At 46.2% G+C, this 14,112-nt stretch overlaps 1 protein-coding gene across 1 annotated transcript; it reads left to right on the top strand.

Moving 5' to 3' along the window:
- Nucleotides 1–5,924: 5,924 nt before the first annotated feature.
- On the top strand, nucleotides 5,925–8,305 carry LOC127237349 (ral guanine nucleotide dissociation stimulator). Its single transcript, XM_051205581.1, has 5 exons — nucleotides 5,925–6,066; nucleotides 6,243–6,424; nucleotides 7,021–7,068; nucleotides 7,507–7,703; nucleotides 7,959–8,305. Exons 1-5 carry the CDS (start codon nucleotides 5,929–5,931, stop codon nucleotides 8,303–8,305), a joined length of 912 nt encoding a protein of 303 aa, XP_051061538.1. The 5' UTR covers nucleotides 5,925–5,928.
- The last annotated feature ends 5,807 nt before the right edge of the window (nucleotides 8,306–14,112 follow it).

Genomic DNA, 14,112 nt, shown 5'->3' with positions numbered 1-14,112 from the left:
ACATGACCTTGACCTTGGTGCTGTGGTAGGCAGGAAGGAAGGTGACCCAGACACTGCAGAACACCAGCATGCTGGATGTCAGCAACTCGGTTTCACTGAATCTGTCCAACAGATTTCTAACTAGGACAGTCACAATAGAAGCGCCCCAGGACCAGGGCTGCTAGGTATCACAGCATGCAATAGAAAGCAGTAGTTGTGCCTGCCTTACATTTCTATACTCAAAAAGAATAAAATGCAACTTCTGGAGCCAAATTTGAAAAACCACGGCCCTGAAACAGATTGAAATTACCCCATATCTCACATTCTACTGTGGAAGCAGTTCCCTTCAGTATTTATAGTATCAGGACAGTCATACGTCAAGATGCTATTCAGCTAGACATTAGAAAGTAAGTTAGGGCAAAGCACGGAAGCTCAGCTGTGGCCCACAGATGCTATCTGATGAAATTCTTACTTTGGGGCTGACAAAAGCCTGTGTTCTAATTATAACACTAAAGGTATTCACCAGTCATAGGACATTGGATCCAATGAAGACTCGGCCAAGGAATGGCTGTTTGGGGCTAATGATAGTGTGGTGGTTTGGATAGGTATGGCTCCTATAGACACTTGAGTTAGAGTGCATGGCCCATAGGAAGTGGCATTATTAGGAGGTGTGGTCTTGGAGTAGGCATGGCCTTGTTGGGAGAAGTATGTCATTGGGAGAAGTATGTCACTGTGGAGGTGGGCTTTGAGGTCTCCTTTGCTCAAGCTATGTCCAGTGTAGTACACGGCCTCCTGCTGCCTGTGGATCAAGATGTAGAATTCTCAGCTCCTTCTCCAGCACCATGTCTTCCTGCATAGTGTCATGCTTCCTGCCATGATGATGATGTGCTAAACCTCTGACCTGTAAGCCAGCCCAAATGAAGTGATTTCTAAAAGTTGCTGTAGTTATGGTCTCTCTTCACATTAATAAAAACCCTAACTGCTAGGCAGATCTCTGAGTTTGAGGCCAGCCAGGTCTACAGATTTAAGTTCTAGGACAGCTAAGGCTACACCGAGAAACCCTGTCTCGAAAAGAAAAGCAAACAAAACTAAGAAGTTGGTACCAGGGACTGGGGTATTGCTGTGAAAGGCCTGATCATTCTTTTGTTTGGAGGAATTTGAACTTGAGGAGTTTGGGTTGGGAGAGCAGTGGAATGATTTAAGGCTGCTTAATATTCTAGTAGGAGCATAGAAGACAGTGGTACTAAGAGTGATTTGAATTGTAGGGGACTGGCTCAAAAGGTTTCAGAGGAAAAGAATTTTACTATGTTGCCTAGAAGTCGTTCTTAAGATATTTTGGTGAAGAATGTGGCTGCTTTTTGGCCTTGTCCAAAAAGTTTGCCTGAGGCTAAAGTGAAGAGTTGTAAATTAATTTCCTTGGCAGAGGAAATTTCAAAACAGCCCAGTATAGACTCTCTTGTGTGGTTACTAGTGTTAGCTAGTGAACAGGAGCAAACGGAGCAAGGAAATCTATTTTTGAGGAGAAAAGGAGCACCAGAAAGTGGGAAGGAGATACAGGGAGTGGTGGCCTCAGGGCAGGATGCCCCCCCACCTAAGTTTCCAACTTTTGAAAAGGAATTAAAGAAAAACTTTGAACCAGGTGTGTATGCATGCTTTTAATCCCAGTACTCCAAAGGCAGAGACAGATGCATCTCTGAATTTGAGGCCAGCCTGGTCTACAGAACAAATTCCAGAGCAGCCAGTCTTAGGCAGTGAGAGAAACCATAGGAAACAGAAAGCTAGTGAAGAGGTAATTAAACGAGGGGCTCATGTTCCATCCTCAGTGAGCAGCAGAACTTGGCAGTTTTGACCATGTGACTCTAGAGTTAGGGACAAAAGAAAGGGACTGTGGAATTTAGGGAAAGCAGCTGAGGATAGGCATATGTCAGGGATGCCCCTGAATGGAGGCCTAGAGAGGCCATTGCATGGAGCTGTGAAGGTGAAGCCTAGATTGCCTTGGAGATCCTACGATGTTAGAGATGCCAGAGCTGTGGGATACCTGGTGAGGAAAGCTGCTAACAGAAGTAGAACAAGTCCAAGAGAAACAAGTGTGTTGGAGCCAACAAAGCTGAATGGAATTGGAGATCTGAAGAGGGTTTTGACATCAGATATGGAGATGTAGAGTTAGGACTTGGCCCAGCTGGTTTTTGGTCTTACCTTGGTCCAGAATTTCCCCACATTGTTCCTTTCCCTGCATTTTTGAATGTGTGTGTGTGTGTGTGTGTGTGTGTGTGTGTGTGTGTGTGTGTGTGTATTGTGCCATTATACGATGGAAGTATGTGATCTGCTTTATATATATTGTGCCATTATATGATGGAAGTATGTGATCTGCTTTTTGATTTTGATTTTTACAGGGGATTGCAGTTAAGAGGTTGCATGAGTCTCAGAAGAGACTTTCAACTTAGACTTTTGAATAAGTCTGAGACTCTGGTAGGCTATGGGGACTTTTGAAAGTGCATTATGATATAGCTATAAGCATTAGGGAGCCAGAGGTAGAATGTGGTGGTTTGAAAGAAAATGGACCCAAAGGAGTTGGCATTCTTGTGGGAGTAGATGTGGTTTTGTGGGAGGAAGTGTGCCACTGTGGGCAAGGACTTTAAGGTTTCATATATGCTCGTACCTCACCCAATGTCTCAGTTCACTTCCTGTTGCCACAAAATGTAGAATTCTCGGCTGTCCCTCTGGCACCATGTGTGCCTTCACACCACTGTGACTGACCCTCTGAAAGAGTAAGCTGCCACTTCAATTAAATGTTTTCGTTTATAAGAGTCCCTCTGTGTCTCTTCACAGAAATAGAAACCCTAAGACACCACTCACACCGAAAACCTTGGTCCTTGTATAACTGAAACCAGTAAAAGAGGATAAAGATGGATGTCTTAGAGATGAGAAGTTTTCAAGCCCTGGATACAGACAGGTCCATATTATGGAATGAGGTCTTTGTTTCTTTTCCCAGTGTGGCTGCTTGAACTAAATCTCTTTCTCTGCTCTTCTTTGTTTGTGTTTTAGTTTAGTTTGGGTTGGTTTTGCACCAGGGTCTCTCCATGTAGTCTGGCTTTTTGGAAACTCACTATGTAGATAAGTCAGGCTGGCCTTTAAACTCACAGACATCCACCTGACTGCTCCTACCAAATGCTGGCAAAAGGCATACATCACCATGTCCAGCATTTCCCTGCTCTTCTTTCTCATCTACCAGGCCTATGGAGGATAGATGTCCAAAGTCTAGGTGGTTGGAGTTGCCAGGGACCAGGCTCTGACAGTCCCCTGGAGGATCCCTTCCTGTAAGTGATCCTATGAACAGCCCTCAGGTGAATGTATGGGAGATAGGAACAGCATTTTGCGGAGCTGGGGTGTCAGGAGACAAGACAAGTTGTGGGTCTGGCTGGTGCAGTAATGGGCTGAGAAGGCCCCAACACTACTATCCTGGAGAAGTACACCCAGCACCCCTGGGTTAACTAGGCAAAAGAGGAGCAAGCAGGCCATGATGGGTGGCCAAGGGTCTTCATTATTAAAGATGCCAGGGCTCAGGCTCTGACCATAAAAACCCCATGGAGCATCACTGCTTGTAAGCCATCCTATGAACAGCCCTCAAGTGGATGTCTGGGAGGCAGGAGCAGCGTTTTAAGGAGCTGGAGAGTCAGGCGACAAGTTGTGGGTCTGCCTGGTGGAGTACTTGGTGAGAAGCCCCCAACAATACCCCTGAAATGCACACCAGGCTCCCCTGGGTTACCTGAGACCAGGATGGGAGCTAGTCTCAGATACATCAGAGAGGGCCTCCTTGTGTGTCTATAGACAACCACTGTTCTCTGTTTGCCCAAAGAGGAAGAACAACATCCTTGCGGGAAAGACTCAGAAGCACAGTTTATCAAACTTCAATAAAAAAATAGAAGCATGTGTGCTCCAGACAAAGAATTCAGGTTCTAGAAGTACATCCAAGCTGGAGTTTTCTAAATCTGGTGATCAGAGTATTTCTCCTAGATTGCTTTACTCCCCAACAACAGGTGGACTGTGTTTCCTTCCCTCTAATGAAGCTTTTGGGCTCTTGGCCCTGCCCTGCTGCATGGCTCTGAGAGGCCTTCTGCTGGCTCACCACCAGTGTGACCCCAGCTGTCCCCACTGGCAGCCAACATAGCATCCCTTTGCAGACCCGAGTCAGCAAGGCTTCAGACCCTTGGAACCCCAGCTGCTGGGCATGACCTGTCACCACAATTGCACAGCTGTAACCAAACTAAGTGTGGCCATCAACTGAGATTGCTAATATTTGATGTTCTTGGTGCAGTAGTTTAATTAATAGTATAGAAATGAATGACACTGCTAAGTTGTATACAATAACCCAGCTGGAAACTTTTACTAGGTAGCACTGGACACTGATCATGGTTTTTACAATGAGCTTCTCTGTGACCACAAAGAGAACAAAAATGGCTGGAGAGATATCTCAGTGGTTGAGAGCACTGGCTGCTCTTGTGGAGGATCAGGTTCAATTCCCAGCATCCACGTGGCATCTCACAACCATTCACAGCCCCAGAACCGAGGGACTCAGCATGCTTTTCTGGCTTCCATGGACACTGCACACATGCACTGCATAGACATACATGCACTCATACGTGTAAAATAATAAGAGAACTTTTAAAAGAAATAAAACAATTTTAGTTAAGTAAATTTCATTGTGTATGATAATGTGTAACATGTCATATAAATAGATGTTTACATTGAGAATGTCCCCTCCCATAAATGCTTCTCTTCACAGAAGTCCCTCCAAACACCATTGGTCCTATTCAACTACCTAGATATTTCCTGCCATTTATACCAATATAAATTTTGATATTTCTATAAAATCTAAGGACCACAATATTGCTCCTCTCTTTTTTTCTGCCTTGTAGTCTTGCATTGAATTTTAAGTTTCTCATTTTTCCTTCAACAATCCTGAAACTTAAATAGGAATGAATTTTGAACTGGTCTTTGAAGAATGAAGATGGGGAAAATTTTATTGAAGTCCCTTTTTCCTCCTATGTTTCTGGAGGCAAAGTTTCTCTATCGCTTTGGAGGCTGTCCTAAAGTTAGTTTGTACTTTTCCCTGGGGTAAGGAATGTTGGGAGAAGTGGAGACACCTGCAATCCAGAACACAGACATCAGTGTCTGGGGATGCAGAAGATGAACACTGTTGCCTGTGGAAGCCCAAAGGAAGTAAACACTAGAATGCATAGAAAAGGAGAGGAGCCCAGTATGGGCATGATTAAACATGAGTGCATATAGTTTACTTCTCTCTTACCCCAACACTAACCTCATCTTCAACATCCCTAAGGCCACCTGAGCATGACATTTTCTATACTGATATGCTTCTGGGCAACTGTGAGTGGATCCTCTGTGTGCTCTTGTGAGAGTGTGAGTGTGAGGACATGGGCACATGTCTATATTTGTGCCTTCATCTCTGGTGACAGTGGTATGGGTCAACCAGCTATAGGGAATCTGTGATCATATCCACATGATGACATACTAAGAAGTCAACACTAGAACGTTCTACAAGGAGCAGGTTGGGACAGTGGGATGATCCTAAGAGAAATTACTTTTTCCTAGGATGCCTGTGGTATAGAGAGAATAGTTTGGAGAGCTCTTCTAGCTTCTCAAAGCTGAGGGTCTGGCTGAAGCCAGGCTCCCCAGCTCAGTGTGTGGCATGCACATATGGATGCCATTGTTTGCCACTGTACCATAGAAATGTACAGGGAGAACAGTTGGCAGCCCCGGTCAGCCCTAGACAAAATATATGTGGAAGAGGCTCAGGCTGGAGGGGCCCAGGAAGTGACCTCACTTCCTTAAAATAGTCCAGATGGAACATGGAATCCTGGTTACCAGGTAACTGGAGGCCAGCAGCAGCATCAACAGACTCATTTCTCTGGAGGTGCTTGAACATCCAGGATGTTCTGCTGTTTCCAGACTTCTGATGATGGCTCAGGCCACCAAAAAACCAAGAGTCGTGGCCTTGGCCACCTTTGGAGACGTTGGGTGCGCCCAGTGACCCAACACCTCTGGCCATTTTCCCACAGGGAAACCAAGGTAACAAGAGGTCAGCCTGTAGAGGCCCACCACAATGCTTGACATGGTGTGTGTTCCTGTGAGAACCCTGAGGAACATTCGTTCGGTCTGCTTTTCACTTCAGTGTGTGGTGATGGGTTGGTGATGTCTCTGAGTTTTTATTTTAAACCCTCCTACCTTCTTTGCTCTTTCCTCAGAGTAAAAGGAAGCTGCATAAGCCCATCACGTTGAATCCTAACAGCCCAGACTACCTGGAAAAATTCATAGCATATATTCCAACTGCCGTCAATAACCAGAACATCACTGACATGTATATATTTTTGGCTATCTACCCAAAGTTTGCCACCACCTGGGAGGTGCTGGACCTGATCATGGAAATGTGAGTGGTTACAAACAAGTTCAGGCTCTCACGCCTCCTGCTCTGGTTTTAGGGTGGCTCTACTTACTCTTCTCTGGGACTGTATGCTCTCATGGGATGAGGATGATTGTACCCTGGCATCATTGGTCCTGGGTACTGGCCCTTCAAAGTGACATGGCAAGAGATGGGGTGTGGGAGACAGCTCTAGATTGTGCCATTCACTCTCCCCAAGAAGTGTCAGACACTATCCTTTCTTATGCCTCGAGCAGAGCCTTTTCTCCCAATTGTGTTAAAGGTTCTAGACATTATCTAGGTTTGATGGGATGGATGGAGCCAGATATGATTCTCTGAGGGACACCCAAGAAGTCCTGTACCAACTGAGAAACCTAGCAGGGAGGAGGTTAGGTTCCACCCATTGCATGAAGAAAGATCCTTGAAGAGCTGTGAGCTCATTCCCAGACCCTCAACATGTAAGTCAGACGAGCGCAAAGAGTCCTCAGCACCCTCACCCTCTTCCTGGGTCCTAACCCACACCAGATTCCAGTAGCTTCTTCTAGATCTCTTGGTGGGTTGGGGACACTTGGGCTTAGCAGTGATACCCCCATGGATTGCCACAGGTATGGATCTTTCCAGCCTGACTGTGTGGAGGATCAAGAAAGAAAGACGTGAGTGGGTTTGGGTGAGGAGGGAGGTAGGAGCCTATCTGCACAGTGGGATGTCTGGGGTGGCTAGGGTTCAGGACTAAGCCATTACCAGTCACCCTGTCTTGGGATTTCCACTAGAGGGATGGTGCCAGAGACTTCACCTGCAGGTGGAGAAAAACAGAGATCCCCAAGGGTCTCCTTGGTTCTAAGAAGCACAGGGAATAATTGAAGCTGAAAGGCCCTAGGGGAACCCTTCCCCACCACATTCCAGCCCAGTGTTCCCAGTCTGTTTTCCAAGGGACAGAAGTGTCTGGAGTCCTCTCTCTCTACAACCCACACTCCTGAACCTATGCCCAGCAGCAAGTGGGCTGGGCAGCCTTTTCCTCATCTGAGGGACCTCTGCTGTGCTGGTGAAACAAGGCCAGGCTTCTGATGCTTCTCCCCTGTACCTCCATGCAGTGCCATATTCAGCTTTCTGTCCATGTGGCTCCAAAAGCACCCTCAGGACTTCTGTGATTATCCAGATGTGGCCACAGTAAAGAGGTTGGTGGACTACATAAGGCTCAACGTGCCTTCCTCAGATGTCACTATTCAAACTGAGGAGCTCCTGTCAGTGCTGGAGGAGCCGGAATCCAAAAAGGGTGAGACCTCCTCGGGTAGGTAGTTGAGAAGTTTGGGGGTGGTTTCGGTGATGGGTTGTACCAGGGCATTGTTCCGATAGAGGCCCTGGCTTGTAACCAGAGCTGGACTCTCCAGTCTGGTGAGATGCCATGTCATGGGGACGGGGCTGTGGATTATCTGATATGAACAGACAGACCTTGTGTAACTAGCAAGGCCACCTCTGGGAAGCTCACCCTATTCTGGAAACTTCTAGAGTACCTCCACTAATGGTCCATCCCTTTCTGTCCTAGATTGTGGACTCTTCCAGGAAACAACTCCAGAAGCCCCAGTGCTGGATGTCTCAGCGATGGGAGAGACTCTGCCTCTGAGAGCAGCTTCTGTGGCAGAGCCACAGAGAGATCTGAAACCCCACGAGGACACTGAGCTCGTGGACCCAGCAGCTGGGGAACCAGCTGTGCTAGAAGCTGAACCAGTGCAGCTTCTGCCTTTGGAATCGAGTCTGCCCATATCAGCTGATAGAAAAAAACCTCTAGATGTGGCTGCCTATGTTCCAGCTGGAGAGCAGATTGTTGAACTTGGTGTTGTGCAGTTAGGTGACGCAGAGCCCTTTTTCCCTCTGCCTGAAGTTGACATATAGTTAGGTAGTAGAGTTACTTGCTGAGTTCCATCTCGAACCAGCTCCACACCCCCTTTAAAGAAAATATCTTCTTTAATTTTGTTTAATTCTTTTTATTGTTCACTTTGTTAATGTCACCTTTACTTTTGTTTAATTCTTTTTTTATTGTTGTTTTCATTGTTGGGTTGTTATTTATGTTTTAATATTAAAATATTTATTGTTTACTCATTTTTAAATTATACCATTTAGTGACTTCATGACTATTCCCCATGTGGAACAATCTACTCATGTCTACCTGTGCATGGCAGCTCTGAGCTGCTAAAACCTGGCTGGAGAGTTTTAGTGGCCCTGGATCCTTGACATCTGACACTTTCTTCCCCATCACAGGTTCAGACCAGATGAAACGGATCTCCCAGTGGTGACAGGTGGACAAGATCGAGCAAGATAGTAGATCAGTGATGTCTACTGGGAATACTGCTCAAAGATGAGGGAAGAGTTGACTGAATAAAAAGGAAGCTCTCTGGGCAGAGTGACCTTTGCCTGTCATCCTCATTAGGTTTCTATCTCTGTGATAAAACACTGACCAAAAACATCTTGGGGAGAAAAGGACTTATTTGGCTTCCCTTTCCCCATCACAATCCATCCTGAGGGATGTCAGGGCAGGAACGCAAGGCAGGAACTGAACCCACAGCCATGATAGAGCACTGCTTCCTGGCTTTATCCACATGGCTTGCTCAGCTTGTTTTCTTATGCAACCCAAGACCACATGCCCAGGGGTGGCACCTCCTGCAGTGAGCTGGGCCCTACAATATCAATCATTAATCAAGGAAATATAGCACAGACTTGCCCAAAGGACAACCTGATGGAGATGTTTTCTCAGTTGAGGGTCCCTCTTCCCAGATGACCTTGGCTGTATCAAGCTGACAAAACTAACCAGCACAGATGCAATTCAGTGCTTGAGAAGCTGGGACAGAGAATTCTAAGGTGGTTGAAGCTAGCCTGTACTCCATGGCTAGATCTTGTCACCACAGCAACAACAAAAAAACGGAGTTGCTAGTTCCAGGCCTTTCATGAACAGCTAAAACCAAGGGACTATGGGGAAATGATCACTGTGCAGGGTGGCCTGGCATGGGCCTCCAGTGTTCCTGCTTGGGTTCCATTTGTGTTGTTTGGTTACACATAAGCTTTTTCACCTCAAAATTGACTGTACAAAGGAAGACTGGGGTGATGTAACAGTCCTGGAAACAGTGAAGGTCCTCCAAAGAGACACTGCCTCTCTGATTGAACACAAGGAGAATGAGTCAATGCACCCCAGCCATAATTGGAATCACTCCAAAAATTCCATGCAGGCAAAGGGAGAACTGGGAAGCCTAGTGCTGGACTGGGGAAAAACCTGCCTCCCTATAAGATTCATAGACTTCTGGTCACTTGTCAGGTCACCTTGCAGCAGACACTGGATCACAGGGACTGATGGCTCAGTGGTAGTTATGACCACACCTTAGTCAGGACTGCTTAGTGTTGCATACTTCTTCCTTCATATTAAAACTAACTTTCTTTTTTATTTATTTTACATATGGATCCCAGATCCCTCTCGCTCGCTCCCATGGCCAACAACCCCCTCCCATCCCCGCCCCCACTCCACAGGGAGGGTGATGCCTTCCAGGAGGAATCAACAAATCTGTCAAGTCATTTGGAGTAGAGTCTAGGCCAGCTCTCTTGCCTCTAGGCTAAGGATGTATCTCTTCATGGGAAATGTGCTCCCAAAGTCCTTTCCTGCACCAGGGAGGGATACATCCTGGTTCCACTGTCAGAGATCCCTTAGACTGCCCAGGCCTTCTAACAGAGACCCGTGTTCAGGGGGTCTGAGTCGTTCAGGTCAGGACCGTAATATGGAGTGGGGTGTCACTCGACCCCCATGATTTGTTCCTCTTCACAGTGTGGGTACTTGAACTAACTCTAATTGTCTGCTCTTCTCTGTTTTTTGTTTTGTGTTGGTTTTGAAATGGTCTCTCCATGTATCTTGCTTTCTGGGAACTCACTATGTAGATAAGCCAGGCTGGCCTTTAAACTCACAGATATCCACCTAACTGCTCCTACCAAATACTGGCAAAAAAGGCATACATCTCCATGTCCAGCATTTCCCTGCTTTTCTTTCTCATCTACCAGGCCTGTGGAGAATAGGTGTCCAAAGTCTAGGTGGTTGGAGTTGCCAGGGACCAGGCTCTGACACTAACAGTCCCCTGGAGGATCCCTTCCTGTAAGTGATCCTATGAACAGCCCTCAGGTGAATGTATGGGAGATAGGAACAGCATTTTGCGGAGCTGGGGTGTCAGGAGACAAGACAAGTTGTGGGTCTGGCTGCTACAATACTGGGCTGAGAAGGCCCCAACACTACTATCCTGGAGAAGTACACCCAGCACCCCTGGGTTAACTAGGCAAAAGAGGAGCAAGCAGGCCATGATGGGTGGCCAAGGGTCTTCATTATTAAAGGTGCCAGGGCTCAAGCTCTGACCATAACAACCCCATGGAGCATCACTGCTTGTAAGCCATCCTATGAACAGCCCTCAAGTGGATGTCTGGGAGGCAGGAGCAGCGTTTTAAGGAGCTGGAGAGTCAGGCGACAAGTTGTGGGTCTGCCTGGTGGAGTACTTGTTAGAAGCCCCCAACAATACCCCTGAAATGCACACCAGGCTCCTCTGGGTTACCTGAGACCAGGATGGGAGCTAGTCTCAGATACATCAGAGAGGGCCTCCTTGTGTGTCTATAGACAACCACTGTTCTCTGTTTGCCCAAAGAGGAAGAACAACATCCTTGGGGGAAAGACTCAGAAGCACAGTTTATCAAACTTCAATAAAAAAATAAAAGCATGTGTGCTCCAGACAAAGTAATTCAGATTCTAGAAGTACATCCAGGCTGGAGTTTTCTAAATCTGGTGATCAGAGTATTTCTCCTAGATTGCTTTACTCCCCAACAACAGGTGGACTGTGTTTCCTTCCCTCTAATGAAGCTTTTGGGCTCTTGGCCCTGCCCTGCTGCATGGCTCTGAGAGGCCTTCTGCTGGCTCACCACCAGTGTGACCCCAGCTGTCCCCACTGGCAGCCAACATAGCATCCCTTTGCAGACCCGAGTCAGCAAGGCTTCAGACCCTTGGAACTCCAGCTGCTGGGCATGACCTGTCACCACAATTGCACAGCTGTAGCCAAAATAAGTGTGGCCATCAACTGAGATTGCTAATATTTGATGTTCTTGGTGCAGTAGTTTAATTAATAGTATAGAAATGAATGACACTGCTAAGTTGTATACAATAACCCAGCTGGAAACTTTTACTAGGTAGCACTGGACACTGATCATGGTTTTTACAATGAGCTTCTCTGTGACCACAAAGAGAACAAAAATGGCTGGAGAGATGTCTCAGTGGTTGAGAGCACTGGTTGCTCTTGTGGAGGATCAGGTTCAATTTCCAGCATCCACGTGGCACCTCACAACCATCCACAACCCCAGAATCGAGGGACTCAGCATGCTTTTCTGGCTTCCATGGACATTGCACACATGCACTGCATAGACATACATGCACTCATACGTGTAAAATAAGATAACTTGTAAAAGAAGTAAAACATTATGTAAATGTTCTTTGTATATTGTCATATAAATACATCTTAACATTCAGCATGTCCCTTCTTACTTATCCTTCTATTCCCATAAGTCCCTTTAAACACCATTGGTCCCTTTAAACTCCTTATATAGTTCATGCTATTTATACTGGTATAAATTTTTATATTTCTATAAAATTTGGGAACCACAATATTTCTCCTCTCTTTTTTCTGCCTTGTGGTTTTGCATTGAATTTTAAGTTTCTCAGTTTTCCTTCAATAATCCTGAAACTTGAATAGGAATGAAATTTGAACTGGTCACCAAATAATGAAGATAAGGAAACTTTTTACCAAATTCTCATTTTTTTCTTAGTTTTTGGAGAAAAGGTTTCTCTGTAGCTTTGGAAGCTGTCCTAATGTAAGTTCGTACTTTTCCCTGGGGTAAGGAGAGTTGGGAGTGGTGTAGACACCTGCAATCCAGAACACAGACATCAATGTCTGGGGATGCAGAAGAGGCACACTGTTGCCTGTGGAAGCTCAAAGGGAATAAATGCTAGAATGCATAGAAACAGAGAGGAGCCCAGCCTGGTCCTCTAAGTGAAAGGCACCATTAAACATGAGCGCAGTTTGCTTCTGTCTCTTACCCCAACACTAACCTCATCCTAAATATCCCTAAGGCCACCTAAGCATGAACCTTTCTATAGTGGCATGCTCCTGGGCAACTGTAAGTGGATCCTCTGTGTGCCCTTGTGAGAGTGTGGGTGTGAGGACATGGGCACCTGTCTCTATCTGTGCCTTCACCTCTGGTGACAGCGGTATGGATTAACCAGGTATAAGGGCTGCGCAGCCTTTTCCTTATCTGAGGGACCTCTGTTGTACTGATGAAGCAAGGCCAAGATTCTGACACTTCTTCCCGCCAACCTGTTCCTCCATGCAGTGCCATATTCAGCTTTCTGTCCGTGTGGTCCACACACATCCCCAGAACTTCTGTGATTATCACAGCGTGATCACAGTAAAGAGGCTGGTGAACTACATAAGGCTCAACATGCCTTCCTCAGATGTCACTATTCAAACTGAGTAGCTCCTGTCAGTGCTGGAGGAGCCGGAATCCAAAGAGGATGAGGAGACATGGGGTAGGTGCCTGGGAAGCTCGGAGGTGATTTTGGTGATGGGTTGTACCAGGGAATTCTCCAGATAGAGGCCCTGGCTTGTAACCACAGCTGGACTCTCCAGTCTGGTGAGATGTCATGGGGATGGGGCTGGGGATTATCTGATATGAACATACAGACCTTGTATGACTTCTGCTCTGTCAAACTGGACAGCAGAGCCACGTAGAGAAGAATGAAGTTAGCTTAACTGTAATGGTGTCCACCCTTCTTACCCACCCAGAGCTGCACTTAGCCCTCATTATACCTTGGGATACTTTGTTGTACCCCAAGTAAACCCCTTTAAACAGATGTTTGCTGGGGAAAGAATGCCAGATTCTCAGAATTCTGGGATCAAATTTTGTGTCAACAAATGACACAGCAATTGAGCCCATGGAAATGTTTCACATTTGACTATGAGGAATGGATTGATTGCAGTCTTACTGTTAACTATGTACTGGCATTCCTCTGAGGGACAAAGCCAAGGTACACTGTGGTCCTTAACCTGGGCATGTGTGGTGCCACTTACCTTTTATAGGACACTGAGTAGTGTCAGTGTCTCTTCAGGGTATAAGCACACCACATCACTGGACACCTAGGCATTCAGCTTGGAACAAGGTTGTAAACATCACACTAGTCCATGTCTCATCAAGAAGTGAGCTGTACATCTAGTCCCAAAGCTGGGGTGTCCAAGGCTCTGGGAACTGGATACCCATGGCTTCACTGGCTGTATATGGGAAACCACTTGTAGCCTGCGGGTTGGAGAAAGGCTTCATGGTTGAACAATGAGAGGAACAGTGGCTAGAAGTGATGGCAGCAGTGACCTAGCTGTCATTCTTACAGAGGTGGAAAAGAGAACTAATTTCTTTCTTATTTCTTCCTTGACCCAAGAATGGTGCAATTGTGCATTGTTCAGTTTCCATTGAATTTGCAGGGTTTCTGAAATTTGTGCTGTTGAATTCCAACTTTAAAGCATGGTGATCCAGGACCTTCTGGCCTTGAGAGTTTCTATGGAGAAGTCAGGTGTAATTTTGATAGGTCTGCCTTTATATGTTACCTGGCCTTTTTCCTTCGCTGCCCTTAATATTCTTTC

This window comes from Phodopus roborovskii, unplaced genomic scaffold (genome assembly GCF_943737965.1).
Source record: "Phodopus roborovskii unplaced genomic scaffold, PHOROB, whole genome shotgun sequence".
Taxonomy (NCBI): Eukaryota; Metazoa; Chordata; class Mammalia; order Rodentia; family Cricetidae; genus Phodopus; species Phodopus roborovskii.
The sequence above is the reverse complement of the archived record's forward strand: the minus strand, read 5'-3'. Positions and strand labels throughout refer to the sequence as shown.

Coding starts and splice junctions, on each gene's coding strand:
- LOC127237349 (XM_051205581.1), top strand. CDS start 5,929: ATGTTCTGCTGTTTCCAGACTTCTGATGATGGCTCAGGCCACCAAAAA. Junction 6,067..6,242: donor TTTCCCACAGGGAAACCAAG/GTAACAAGAGGT, acceptor CTCTTTCCTCAG/AGTAAAAGGAAGCTGCATAA. Junction 6,425..7,020: donor CTGGACCTGATCATGGAAAT/GTGAGTGGTTAC, acceptor GGATTGCCACAG/GTATGGATCTTTCCAGCCTG.